We start from the raw sequence: 14,505 nt of genomic DNA, 5'->3' as shown, positions 1-14,505 counted from the left end.
GCACTCTGTCCGATTGATTAAACCGAAATAGCTATGACAATTGATGTTCATTGTGTTTAGGCCTTTGTACAAATTGTTGAAATACAATTTTAGTTCTGTTTTTATTTTTGATGTTATAATTGAATTAAATTAACCATGTTATCTTTCTCACTTTTTAAGATCTGAATCCACAAAGGATCACCATGTGCCGGTCATTGGCTTGATGTGGACCAGGAAAGGATCTTCACCTTCTATGCTGCACTGTCCTTCAGAGACCCAAGCAGATCTGTCAAGCTAATCATTTTCTATGGATTATGGACCTGGTGAAGTGAAACCCCAGATTTGGGTTTTTGCCTAGTACTACCCGATCGCAGTTTCCAGAGCAAATGGCTTGTATTGGAAACCAGTCATGAAATTTGGGACTGTAAGGTACCTGCGCCTAGCCTCTGGACTGAGGACGTAGCGAATCTTGCTGGAGTAGCTGGTGAACCAAAGGCTCCAATCATTTGATGCAGTCGGATAACCTGTTCAATAAGAAACTCCAAGCGTTAAAGGGGCCCATGGGACCTCCAAATGCCAACGTGCAAGGAACGCCAGCCATGCCCAAGATGGGTGTCCGGGCGAGGGTGTCGGACTGGCCCCAGCGAAAGGACGGCTGGGAGTCACAACCTCCACCACGCTATGACAGCCTGGTGCCGACCTTCCAGAAGGGACCGTCAAATCTTAGCACAGAGGTCATCCTCCAAAAGAATCAGGAGTTACTCCGTGCCGAGTTCCCAGAGACCAAGTATCCGCTGTGTGACCTCCTGAGCCACTCCCCCATGAAGGGCTTCCCTGGGATCAAGAGGAGCAACAGCGAGGTCACCATTAGTGACATCGGCGCCGAAGACTTGGATCACACCACCATCAACCCCAACACTGGGGCCACCTTGCGCCGTGAGTATGGCAGCACGTCCTCTCTCGACAAGCAGAGTCTGTCCGGCGCCAGCGACGGCTTTGTGGGAACCCTGAGGGGCTACCACATGGAGGACCGCTCGGACCAACCCCGCGTGCCTCCTCCACAGAGTTTCCCGGAGCTGCTGCGTCTCAACACCACCCTGTCACCCAGCCTACAGACGGCCGCCCAGATCGCGCGAGGCGACATTGTCTGCATCCCGGGCTACGACTACGTGGACAGCTCCCTGCTCTACAGCCGTGAGCGGGAGAAGTCCTTCATCCAACGCATGAAGGCGGAGAAGGCCGACACCTCCATCTTCCGGAGGCTGCGGAATGTGAAGAGCGAGGGCGAGTACCTGGACCAGGAGTACGGAGGGCGCTTCGGAAGGCCCCTGAGCTTCCAGAAGTGCTTTGCCCACTACGATGTGCAGAGCGTCCTCTTCAACATCAGCGAGGCGGTGGCCAACCGCGCTGACCTGGGTCGCAGGAAGAACACTACCACTGGGGCATCAGCTGCCTCTCAGTGCCAGGCGCCGGCTTCTGGGCTGGGAGACAGCGCCACGCCCATGCCCATCTGTGAGTCACCCGTAGGCAGCTGCGAGGACCTGGGCCACAAGGCCAGCATGGACGCAGATGAAGGGGATGGGAAGAGCAATACCCTGGTGCTCAGCTGTCCGTACTTCCGTAACGAGACTGGTGGAGAGGGCGAGAGGAAGGTGGCCCTGAGCAAAGCCAGCAGCGCCAGCTATGGGAGCGGAGACTATGCTGCTAACTATGGGGGTGGAGGACAAGGCTACTCTGTGGAATCGTCGCTCAGCACCCGGTGCACCAACGCAGGGGTGTCGGTGCTCGAGGTGCCAAGGGAGAGCCAGGCTTTCCACAGGGACATGTACAAGCGCTACATAATCGAACACATTGACCAAGGGGCTTACTACTACCACAAGTACTTTTACAATAAAGGTAAGAGAGGCATTGATTACCTCCTAATATTAAATTGTTTCCCTACTATAATGTACTGTAGCAACTTAAAGAAAGAGCCAGATGGGGCTTTTCAGTTTTTCAAGTTCATTTACGATGTGCTTTGCAGTGTTTACAAATGCACAATGTTTGCAGACACGCCATAGAGTCTGGCCATGTTTAGCTAAATGTTGCTGAAAATCTATGACCTGCTCATTGAATGAGGAAAGAATTGCAGGTACATGTAAAAAATCTGCAATTTTCCACTCTGCTTTTTGGATGGCATAAGTGTAGCTTGTTTGTTGACCATAACTTCTGGGCACTTAAAGGTGCTTAAATGTCGCTTATAAGTCAGTGATTGACATTGCGTGAGATGACTATAGTCACGGTTGAGTCACCGCAGTGCAGTACTTTTTCCCTCTACATTTGTCAGTATACATAGGTTGAAAATAAATTCATATTAGCCATATGAACATCCACATCAAACCCAAGATGTTGGTAATAGCTTTTTTCAGCCATTTTACAGACTTTAGCTAAACTTGAAGATGGGCGATTCCACCCCAGCTTAGTTGGAAAATATTTTTTGGTGTTTTTGTTCTGGCAATTCTCACAAACTTCATTGGGAGGAAGAATGTTTGACATGCATTTTACATTTGTATCGCAATCATGAAAAAATCATGATGAAAGTGGCCGTTTTAGGCCTATTTTAGACCTTTATATGCCTCCTGTAATACCTTATGATCTGTGATCCGTACATGATACAGACAACTTGGTGTCAACATACTCCTCATAACCATGTTTCAATCCACACTTTTTAAGCGAGTAAAGTCATACCTTATAAAAATCATGACAACAATGATGGAAACAGGAAGTTTCGTTATTATTTTCGAAAGGCAGACAGATAAATTGTTGGTTCGACATGGTGGGATCTTTGATAACAAGGCCTGATTGGTGGTGTGCTGCAGAGATGGTTGTCCTTCTGGAAGGTTCTCCCACCTTCACAGAGGATCTCTGTCAGTGACCATCTGGTTCTTGGTCACCTCCCTGACCAAGGCCCTTCTCCCCTGATTGCTCAGTTTGGCCAGGCGACCAGCTCTGGGAAGAGTCTTGGTTAAGAATGATGGAGGCCACTGTGTTCAATGCAGCAGAAATGTTTTGATACCCTTTCCTGGATCTGTGCTTCAACTCTACGGCCAATTCCTACAAACTCATGGCTTGTTTTTTGCTCTGACATGCACTGTCAACTGTGGGACCTTAAATAGACAGGTGTGTGCCTTTTCTAAATTATGTCCAATCAATTGAATTTAGCACAGGTGTACTCCAATCAATTTGTAGAAACTTCTCAAGGATGATCAATGGAAACAGGATGCACCTGAGCTCAATTTCTAGTCTTGTAGCAAAGGGTTTGAATACTTGTGTAAATAATGTATTTCTGTTTTTATTTTTAATACATTTGTCAAAACTTTCTACAAACCTGTTTTCAATTATGTCCTTATGGGGTATTGTGTGTAGATTTGTATTTGATTTTTCTTTCCTTTCACTAGGCAAGTCAGTTAAGAACAAATTCTTATTTTCAATGACGGCCTAGGAACAGTGGGTTAACTGCCTTGTTCAGGGGCAGAACGACAGATTTTCACCTTGTCAGCTCGGGAATTCGATCTTGCAACCTTTCGGTTACTAGTCCAACGCTCTAACCACTAGGCTACCTGCCGCCCCGTTTTTTTATTTCATCAATTTTAGAGTAAGGCTGTAACAAAATGTGGGAAAAGTCAAGGGGTCTGAATACTTTTCAAATGTGCTGTATATTTTATAAATAATATAGACCATTGAAGCTCTTTTGGGATTTTTGTTGTTGTGGGAAAACAAACTATATACACTGCTCACATTGGAAGTCGCTGAGCTCTTCATTATACTGCCAACACTCGTCTATGGAGATTGCATGGCTGTGTGTTTGATTTTTACTCGTGTCAGCTATGGGTCTGGCTGAAATGGTTCAATCCACTAATTTGAACATGCGTCCACATACTTTTGGTTATATATATATAGGTAGTGTACTTGACTAAATGACTAAAACCACATCGCAACTATGTAGACATGTTAATAGGCCTACATTTATACAGTTTCTTGACTTTGTCCAGCTTGCTAATAATCACATAAGTTAAAGCTAGACAGTCAGGGAGTACATTTTGACAGAGGAAATTGAACACATTTCCAGTGCGGCCTGCCGGACCTCGTTGAAATCCGAATGTGGCCCACGGGGCAAAATTAATTTGACACCCCTGTTCCTCTCCTTTTATTTACCTTTTCAACACTTTCTACTTTCCACTTATGTTTATTGTTATGCACTTCATTTTAGGGATTAATTTAATGAAACCCGTACTGAAGTTAATGGAACTACAAAGACTGTTTTTCCTACAGTGTAGGTTTTGGGCATTGCTGGTTTCAGTCCGTGCAGGTTTTATTGAGATGAGCCTGTAGTTACATGTCTTTTCGAACCCTGCAAGGTCATATGCCTACTTGTCAATTCATCAGTAAAGGGAGCATTACTACATGAATTGCATCTGTCTACTCATTGATTTATTGATACACTATGTTAAGGCATATCTCTTTATGGGTTAGCAATGTCAGTGGGTCCATGTATTTGGTGAATTTGATTTACTTTTCTGGCTTTGCTAGTGTTATAATCTATGATGTGTTGGCACTATTCATGGAGTTTAAGGAATGCAAAGGATCATCCAATCAAAAGGCAAATCATGTTAAGTTGAACTTGTGTTTGTTGCAAATCTTTTTATTCTATTTTATTTTTTACATTTGACCTGAGTGCCAAAGCCACATTTTTATTTTATGTGAATGAAATAAAGATTTCTTATGTTATCATAATCCAAACCACAGCTAACATTTGTGTTGTACCGTCGTTTACCATTTACCCTCAGATCACCAGAACTACTTTGGCACGGATGAGAACTTGGGCCCCGTGGCGGTCAGTATCCGCCGGGAAAAGCTGGATGAGGGAAAGGAGGGAGCACAGTACAACTACCGGGTAACCTTCCGGACTAGCGAGGTAAATAATTGAAAAGGGTAGATGTAATTTAAGGCTGAGGGTGTCCTAAAATGTATGATGTACACAGGTTCTTACTGTGGACTCTCACATTGCTGACTATGCTGAAGTCGTAGAATATTGTCATACCTTCATACATAATGAATAATCAATTAAATATATCACAACAAATGGTGTGAAATAGGAAATACCTCTAAATTAAATTCAAACTTAACCAAGTAGTTCCACAGTACCCCAAAGTTAAACTCTAGATAATCACAAAATAACCAAAAGGTACATCTGTTCTGAAACTATACACAGTCAACTAGATGAGCAGACTTTTTGTATGATCAAAACCAATGGGACATTAGACAAGTTAATGGAAGTTAAACTCTTAAAGGGAAAGTTTGATCCCACGATATGTTAGTTCTCCCATGAGACACTGTAAGTGGGGAGTTCGCAGTTGCACTTCTTATGACACGCTAATGCTAAAAGCTAATCTATTTAGTTTGACTAAAAGCTAATTCCCTAACTTAAACGTCTCTCTCCTAGTTCACTGGGTTAACTGCATGCAGCGGGAAATTGAAGCTGTTTAGGGAGGCACTCTCTTTTCATCACAAGTATCCTAGTTTACTACTCCATATATCACTCACGTTTCTTATGTATTACAGTAATTTGTCTTTTACGTTTTCTTCCTGATGTAGTTAAAAAAATATATATTATTCATAATTTGTAAGCACCCCCCCCCCCAAACGGAATACTTCTTTAATAACATCATAGCTGCATTACTAAAGATAGTCAAACACTTAAATGATTCCCACTCACTTAATGTGTTGCAAACATTATTTAGAATCATGTTGCTCTTGAAACGTGGGTGCAGAAAAGATTCTGACATCCACACCAAATCTGAACCCTTAATAACAACTTTCACGAATGAGCCTTTATAAATGCTTACACTTCATGAATAACTTTCAATGTTGTATCTAAGTCCCTAGGAATTGTAATGATTGTAATACTTCTATGTGCTCAATTCTTAAGTCTTAAGCCGTTGGGGGCTTCTAAGCTGCCATATGGAATTGTTTTAAGAAGGTCACACCATGGATCATCCTTTACTATTGTAACCCATAGAAACGCATTGAATTACACATTTATAAATGGCCAAAAATACCCCAAAAAATGAATCACAATGAATAATGTTTTGAAGTCTCTGTCTTTTATCTAGGAGATAAGAACGCTCAGTAAATATTTTTTTTGGCACAGAACTACCTCCCTACTTCCATTAATTTGTCACGTTTAGATGAATCCCGTGACACTTGTGAGGGTCGTACAGTTCTACAGTGATTTGTAGCCCAAACGGCTCGGCCACTATAGACAAACGTTAGTACATTAGTGTTACCGACTTCAAACGAGTCCTGTGACAAACTTTTTGGATGCTAGAGACGGAGAAGACCGATTTTATTTTTATTTTTTCTTCGGGATGTCTCCTGGTCTGACAAACAGCGCTGTAGATCGGCCACTCCACGCAGATGTGGAAGGGTGACATAGGTGGATGCGGTGGATTGAGATGCAGCTCTAGCTTAAACTGAAAAATTTTGATGCACCGGTGCATCAATACACTCTAGTGGGTTAAACTTGGCAAATAATGAAACAGTTATTCATAATCTATACTTACTTATAATTTGCAACTTTATTCATGAGGTTATATATTGTTACTCGAAATTCGACTCAACCGTCAGGGCTAGACACTCAGCTAACCTCCAGCCTCTCTCTCTGTCCTCCCCAGCTCACCACTCTCCGAGGGGCCATCCTGGAAGACGCCGTGCCCTCCACTGCTAAGCATGGTATGGCCAGGGGCCTACCGCTGAAAGAGGTGTTGGAGTATGTGGTCCCAGAGCTGAACATCCAGTGTCTCAGGCTGGCCACCAGCTCGCCCAAGGTCCCTGAGCAGCTCCTCAAGCTGGACCAACAGGGGGTGAGTGACCATAGACATACAGTCGATTATGAAAGTCTCCGCACCTCTTGCACAGTCTTCATTTTGCTGGCTTAAATTATGTAAAAAGGTAATAAAACTACTCCATATTTTCAAAGTGTGTGTCAGTCTACCATTCAAAAGTTTGGGTCACTTTTGAAAGACGATCACTTTTTTTTCTTCTCCCCCCCCCATCTAAAATAACATCAAATTGATCAGTTCTACAGTGATATGTAGCCCAAATGGCTCGGCCGTTAACAATGTAGACATTAATGTTGTAAATGACTATCGTAGCTGGAAGCTGCTCATATTATTTTATGGAATATCTACATAGGCGTACAGAGGCCCATTATCAGCAACCATCACTTTTGTGTTCCAATGGTAGGTTGTGTTAGCTAATCCAAGTTTAGCATTTTAAAAGGCTAATTGATCATTAGAAAACCCTTTTGCAATTATGTTTATTTTTTATTTTACCCCAATTTCGTGGTATCCAACCCAACCAAGCCGCACTGCTTCTTAACACAGTGCGCATCCAACCCGGAAGCCAACCGCACCAATGTGTCGGAGGAAACACCGTGCACCTGGCAACCTTGGTTAGCGCACACTGCGCCCGGCTCGCCACAGGAAACGCTGGTGCGCGATGAGACAAGGATATCTCTACCGGCCAACCCCTCCCTAACCCGGGCGACGCTAGCCCATTTGTGCGTCAACCCACGGACCTCCCGGTCGCGGCCGGTTACGACAGAGCCTGGGCGCGAACCCAGAGTCTCTGGTGGCACAGCTGGCGCTGCAAAAAGAGAGGCCTTTTGCAATTATGTTAGCACAGCTGAAATCTGTTGTTCTGATTAAAGAAGCAATAAAACTGGCCTTCTTTAGACTAGTTGAGTATCTGGAGCGTCAGCATCTGTGGGTTCAATTACAGGCTCAAAATGTCCAGAAACAATTAACTTTATTCTGAAACTCATCATGCAGAAAAAATGAAAAGATGCTAGAGGAGTGCTTGATGCCATCTGTCAAGCATGATGGAGGCAAAGTGGGAGATTTGTACAGCGTGAAAGGGATCTTTAAGAAGGAAGGCTATCACTCCATTTTGCAACTCCATGCGATACCCTGTGGACAGCGCTTAATTGGAGCAAATTTCCTCCTACAACAGGACAATGACCCAACGCACAGCTCCAAACTATGCAATAAATATTTAGGGAAGAAGCAGTCAGCTGGTATTCTGTCTATAATGGAGTGGCCAGCACAGTCACCAGATCTCAACCTTATTGAGCTGTTGTGGGAGCAGCTTGACCGTATGACACGTAAGAAGTGCCCATCAAGCCAATCCAACTTGAGGGAGGTGCTTCAGTATGCATGGGGTGAAATCTCTTCAGATTACCTCAACAAATTGACAACTACAATGTCTAAGGTCTGCAATGCTGTAATTGCTGAAAATTAAGGATTCTTTGGCGGATTCTTTGGCGAAAGAAAAGTATGAAGGACACTATTATTTAAATAAAAATTATTATTTATACCTGTCAGCGTCTTGACTATATTTCCTGTTAATTTTGCAAATAATTTCATGTATGTTTTCATGGAAAACAAGGACATTTCTAAGTGACCCCAAACTTTTGAACGGTAGTGTAAATGACTACGGTATTTGAATTGGAAATGAGTGCACAATATGACACATCCTAATACAATCTACGTCACTGTTGTCATAAGTAAGTATTTCCGCTTATAACAAGGGATTACACTGCAGATTTTGATTGTTTCACTCAACTCTGGACAGGGGGAAAACAATAAGCGGTATTGCCGTGTAACTGGATATCTGGGTAACCAGAGACGTGCATCGAGACAGATCGATTCCTAAAGCATGTAACAGCAGGGGGAGAAATGGCATCAGTGTGCAATAAGAGTATTGATGATATCACGTTTCATACAAGCCTCTTTCATTTGGGGAAAGTGGCGGGTGGTTTGTAAATCTATCAGGGAGCGAGGAGGGGGGAATCTTGACCTCTGTCCATATCTAGCGGTCACATCTCTTATTCCTCAATTCGATTTAAGTTGAATTACATGTTCCTTAATTCAATTAAGTTTAATTACATTACCTGTCATTGATGTGATGTTTATAATATCATAATAAGCTTTCACCGGTTATATCTACTGTAAGTAGGACTGTAATGCTATTATTGTTTTAGCTACTCATTAAGCAACCATGGAGATATAGTGAAGACATCAATCAATGGCAATCTAACATCGCTTTACAAGCAGTACTTCCCCCATCCCCCTCAAGTGTGAATAATTTACTAAGGCGGCACAGCTTCCGTTCCCCTTATCCAAAACGATATGGCCTCGGCTCCTACTGAATTTTTTGCAGTGTTGCCACGACAACTGCCGCAGCGGCACCAGGATGCGAGCCCCTTTATTTCCTTTATTTCCTGTGTTAGAAGAGACCAGCCAAGCAAATTGAGACTTTTCTAGATTTTAATAAATGTTTCTTTTGAACGCTCGTCTCGTCGTGTTGCCGAGCTGTGAGCAGTGGGCACCCCCACTGTCTTTTGTTTCACAAGGGTCTACTGATCCCTGGTCTTGCACATACGCACTACACACCCCAAGCCTCCCCCACACACCCCAAAAGAAAACGTTTCATCCTATAGCATTTCTAAGATTATTAAATGATTCAGGACCAACAATTAGTTGTAGTCTGAAGGCCACTCACACTCTAATGATTTCCTCTTTTTTGTGTGTCTGCTCCACAGTGCACTTAGCACTAGCTATCAAAATGAACAATCTCAGCACCGGGTGTCAGGTAATAGGTATTGAGAGCAGGAGATAAAATCCACTGGGCTGGTAAAACTCTTGAAAAAGCCCTTCCTCCCTGAGTGCTTACATGGGCGTTTCAGTCTAATTTGACACCATAGACCGGCGCCGGTAATCGTCTCTGACACTACAGAGCATTTCAATCAGGAGTGCAGATAAGGAGGAACGCATTGTTGAAAACTGTATGGCCCATCTCATCTCCAATTTTGGGCTGAAATAACGTGTCTTATGAAAAATAGCACCTGCTATAATTTGGGCATGAGCCCAAACATTTTTAGAAATGTTTCACAAGCGTTATGCCATAGATATGTTATTGTATAATAAACAAAAAATAGGTGTCTCTTTAACCCACCCCGATATTACAAGGGTCTTCCACCCATTATCATGGAATTAACAGATTTTGGGCAGATCCTATTGTTCTTTGTGGTTCCAGTTGAGCTTCCAGCACAAGGTGGGCATCATGTACTGCCAGGCGGGCCAGAGCACCGAAGAGGAGATGTACAACAATGAGAGTGCCAGCCCTTCCCTGGAGGAGTTCTTGGAGCTGCTGGGCCAGAGGGTCAGGCTGAAGGGCTTCACCAAGTACCGGGCCCAGCTGGACAACAAAAGTAAGTTCACAGCGCAACACACACATCATTTGTTTGTTTTATTCGCATTTGATTTATCATATGGTTGATAAATGTGCAATAAGTTAGAGGAGCAGGGCCCAGCTGGACACATACTGTACATCATCTTGTACAGACCAACTGAAAAGAAGAATAATGCAGTTTTGAATGACATATCTTTTGATCGGAGCAAACTTGGAAGTTAGTCCTTTTCTCTGTATTAAATAAATGTGGTAGATTGCAAAAGAACTACAAAAAAAGTCCATGTCTCTCTGTACACTGAAAAAGGAGTTACATGGCCAGGATATTTAAAACAGTGCAAACAAAATAATACTTAAAAAATATATATATACACACAAGTGCCTTGGAGAGTTTTGCTAAAGCAGCGAAGGACTACCTTCCATGTTTGTTCCTATCAGTCAATACTGTTTCCAAAGAGAACTGTTCCGCCACACCCAAAACCACACAGCTCCTATACTTTGTTTCTCCTTTGCTTTGAAAGTGTAGAGTATGTGAAACAAGTTATCATTGAACATGAAAACCAAGCCACTGTATATGGAGATATGACTAAAGTATATGGAGGTACTGTATGAGTTTGGCCAACTTCAGAGCTGTTGTTGCCTTCTGCTTCTTGATGCTGGCAACACCAGGACTGATTGGTACTGATTCCCGTATGTGTATATAAACTTAGCAAAAAACATAAACGTCCTCTCACTGTCAACTGCGTTTTATTTTCAGCAAACTTAACATGTGAAAATATTTGTATGAACATAACAAGATTCAACAACTGAGACATAAACTGAACAAGATCCACAGACGTGACGAACAGAAATGGAATGTGTCCCTGAAAAGGGGGGGTCAAAATCAAAAGTAACAGTCAGTATCTGGTGTGACCACCAGCTGCATTAGGTGCATCTCCTCCTCATGGGCTGCACCAGATTTCCCAGTTCTTGCTGTGAGATGTTACTCCAATCTTCCACCAAGGCACCTGCAAGTTCCCGGACATTTCTGGGGGGAATGACCCCAGCCCTCACCCTCCGATCCAACAGATCCCAGATGTGCTCAATGGGATTGAGATCCGGGCTCTTCCCTGGCCAACACTGACATTCCGATCTTGTTGGAAATCACGCACAGAACGAGCAGTATGGCTGGTGGCAGTGTCATGCTGGAGGGTCATGTCAGGATGAGCCTGCAGGAAGGGTACCACATGAGGGTGGAGGATGTCTTCCCTGTAATGCACAGCGTTGAGATTGCATGCAATGACAACAAGCTCAGTCCGATGATGCTGTGACACACCGCCCCAGACCATGACAGACCCTCCACCTCCAAATCGATCCCGTTCCAGAGTACAGGCCTCGGTGTAACACTCATTCCTTCGACGATAAACGTGACTCCGACCATCACCCCTGATGACGACAACGCGACTCGTCAGTGGAGAGCACTTTTTGCCAGTCCTGTCTGGTCCAGCGATGGTGAGTTTGTGCCCATAGGTGACGCTGTTGGCGGTGATGACGACAACGCGACTCGTCAGTGGAGAGCACTTTTTGCCAGTCCTGCCTGGTCCAGCGATGGTGGGTTTGTGCCCATAGGTGACGCTGTTGCCGGTGATGTCAGGTGAGGACCTGCCTTACAACAGGCCTACAAGCCCTCAGTCCAGCCTCTCTCTGCCTTTTGCGGACAGTCTGAGCGCTGATGGAGAGATTGTGCGTTCCTGGTGTAACTCGGGCAGTTGTTGTTGCCATCCTGTACCTGTCCCACGGGTGTGATGTTTGGATGTACCGATCCTGTGCAGGTGTTGTTACACGTGATCTGCCACTGCGAGGGCGATGAGCTGTCTGTCCTGCTACAGTGCCGTCTTAGGCGTCTCACAGTACGGACGTTGCAATTTATTGCCCTGGCCACATCTACAGTCCTCATGCCCCCTTGCAGCATGCCTAAGGCACGTTCACGCAGATGAACAGGGACCCTGTGCATCTATCTTTTGGTGTTTTTTTCAGAGTCAGTAGAAAGGCCTCTTTAGTGGTCCAAGTTTTCATAACTGTGACCTTAATTGCCTACTGTCTGTAAGCTGTTCCACAAGTGCATGTTCTTTAATTGTTTATGGCCATTGAACAAGCGGGGGAAACCGTGTTTAAACCCTTTACAATGAAGATCTGTGACGTTATTTGGATTCTTATGAATTATCTTTGAATGTCAGGGTCCTGAAAAATTTATGTTTCTTTTCTTGCTGAGCAATACTTGTCGTTCTGGAGGTCCCTGCCTTTAGCCTCTTCAAAGTGGGCGCGAATACCGATTTGAGCCTTTTCATGCTAGCTAGCCCGGTCCCATTTTCGCCAACTTCTTTCCAGATAACGGCAAAAATTTGGTCCAAACAAAGAATAGTTGGTTCAAGAGCCGTAAGCTCTTGTTCGGTGGGGTTATTTAGCATATATATATCCCTGGTTCAAATTCAGGCTGTATCACATCTGGCCGTGTTTGGGAGTCCCATAGGGCGGCGCACAATTGGTCCAGCTTTGTCCGGGTTTGGCAGGGCTAGGCCATCATTTTAAATAAGAATTTGTTCTTAACTGACTTGCCTAGTTAAATAAAGGTTACACACACACACTGACCAAAAAGTGATTTTGTTGGCATTTACGTATGTCGCCATTACCAGTAAAACATGATCAAAACCTATTTCTTTCGCATACTTCCTGTGCTGTTTCGTGGTACGTTTGTTCAGTCGTTTCATTCTCAGCCAGGATTTCTATGGAACACTGTTTGGGTCTTTGCGTGTCAAAAAATATACTATTTGACGTGTCAAATAAGCTTTTTGACCAATTAGGACCTGACTATGACCGCACGTCACGTAATAATTTAACGCGTTCATACATTTTTTTACGTATATATTATACACATTGATTAGACTACCACTCGTATTTCATATGTCACAACGATTCATCGATACGTATGCTATGATGCTGGTAAGGAATAGCCACGAGTGGACTTTACGGTTAACCTTCAAAATAAAAGTTTTTGCATCATTCTACTATTTGTATTCATTTGCATCACTGTCAATTACATTATTTTATTTTGAAGGCAACCTGCAAATTCTACTATTGTGCCTAATCCTTAACTTCACAACACACTAGCCAGATGAAGCTAGCTGGCTGCTTATAACATTAGCTTTGAGCAACAAGGTTAAGAAGCTGGCTAGCTATTTCTTTTGAAATTGAACTTCAGTTCATGAATAGGCGAATACAGAATGAATACAGAGTTCAGTGTGTCAAATCGGAGGGCATGTTGTCCGGACATCTGGCAGTCTCTATGAAGGTGCCACAGGGTTAAATTCTCGGGCCGACTCTTTTCTCTGTATGATGTCGCTCTTGCAGCGGGCGATTCCCTGATCCACCTCTACTCAGATGACACCATTCTGTATACTTTTCCTTGGACAATGTGCTAACAAACCTCCAAACGAGTTTCAATGCCACACAACACTCCTTCCATGGCCTCCAAATGCTATTAAACGCTAGAAAAAACAAATGCATGCTTTTCAACCGTTCGCTGCCCGCACCCGCCCGCCCGACAAGCATCACGATCCTGGACGGTTCTGACCTAGAATATGTGGACAACTATAAATACCTAGGTGTCTGGCTAGACTGTAAACTCTCCTTCCAGACTCATATTAAACATCTCCAATCTAAAATCAAATCTAGAATCAGCTTTCTAATTTCGCAACAAAGCCTCCTTCACTCATGCCGCCACACTTACCCTAGTAAAACTGACTATCCTACCGATCCGTGACTTCAGTGATGTCATCTACAAAATAGCTTCCAACACTCTACTCAGCAAACTGGATGCAGTCTATCACAGTGCCATCCGTTTTGTTACCAAATCACCTTATACCACCCACCACTGCGTCCTATATGCTCTAGTCGGCTGGCCCTCGCTACATATTCGTCGCCAGACCCACTGGCTCCAGGTCATCTATAAGTCTATGCTAGGTAAAGCTCCGCCTTATCATCTCAGTTCACTGGTCATGATAACAACACCCACACGTTCCAGCAGGTATATCTCACTGATCATCCCCAAAGCCAACACCTAATTTGGCTGCCTTTACTTCCAGTTCTCTGCTGCCAGTGACTGGAACGAATTGCAAAAACCACTGAAGTTGGAGACTTTTTTATTTTCCTCACCAACTATCTGAGCAGCTAACCGATCGCTGAAGCTGTACATAGTCC

The 14,505-nt window shown here is 43.8% G+C and overlaps 1 protein-coding gene across 6 annotated transcripts in view; it reads left to right on the top strand.

Moving 5' to 3' along the window:
• Nucleotides 1-14,505, top strand: part of LOC124015681 (signal-induced proliferation-associated 1-like protein 2) — a 108,466-nt gene that overhangs the window by 39,425 nt on the left and 54,536 nt on the right. For all 6 annotated transcript variants that reach the window (XM_046331079.1, XM_046331075.1, XM_046331073.1 and 3 more), the window contains exons 2-5: nt 160-1,875; nt 4,806-4,933; nt 6,693-6,881; nt 10,117-10,291. In XM_046331079.1, coding sequence (XP_046187035.1) covers nt 489-1,875; nt 4,806-4,933; nt 6,693-6,881; nt 10,117-10,291 — 1,879 coding nt within the window. In that variant the 5' untranslated portion in view covers nt 160-488. The remainder of the gene's footprint in view (nt 1-159; nt 1,876-4,805; nt 4,934-6,692; nt 6,882-10,116; nt 10,292-14,505) is intronic.

This window comes from Oncorhynchus gorbuscha, linkage group LG26, assembly GCF_021184085.1.
Source record: "Oncorhynchus gorbuscha isolate QuinsamMale2020 ecotype Even-year linkage group LG26, OgorEven_v1.0, whole genome shotgun sequence".
NCBI classification, from domain to species: Eukaryota; Metazoa; Chordata; class Actinopteri; order Salmoniformes; family Salmonidae; genus Oncorhynchus; species Oncorhynchus gorbuscha.
This window is presented reverse-complemented; position numbering and strand designations above follow the sequence as displayed.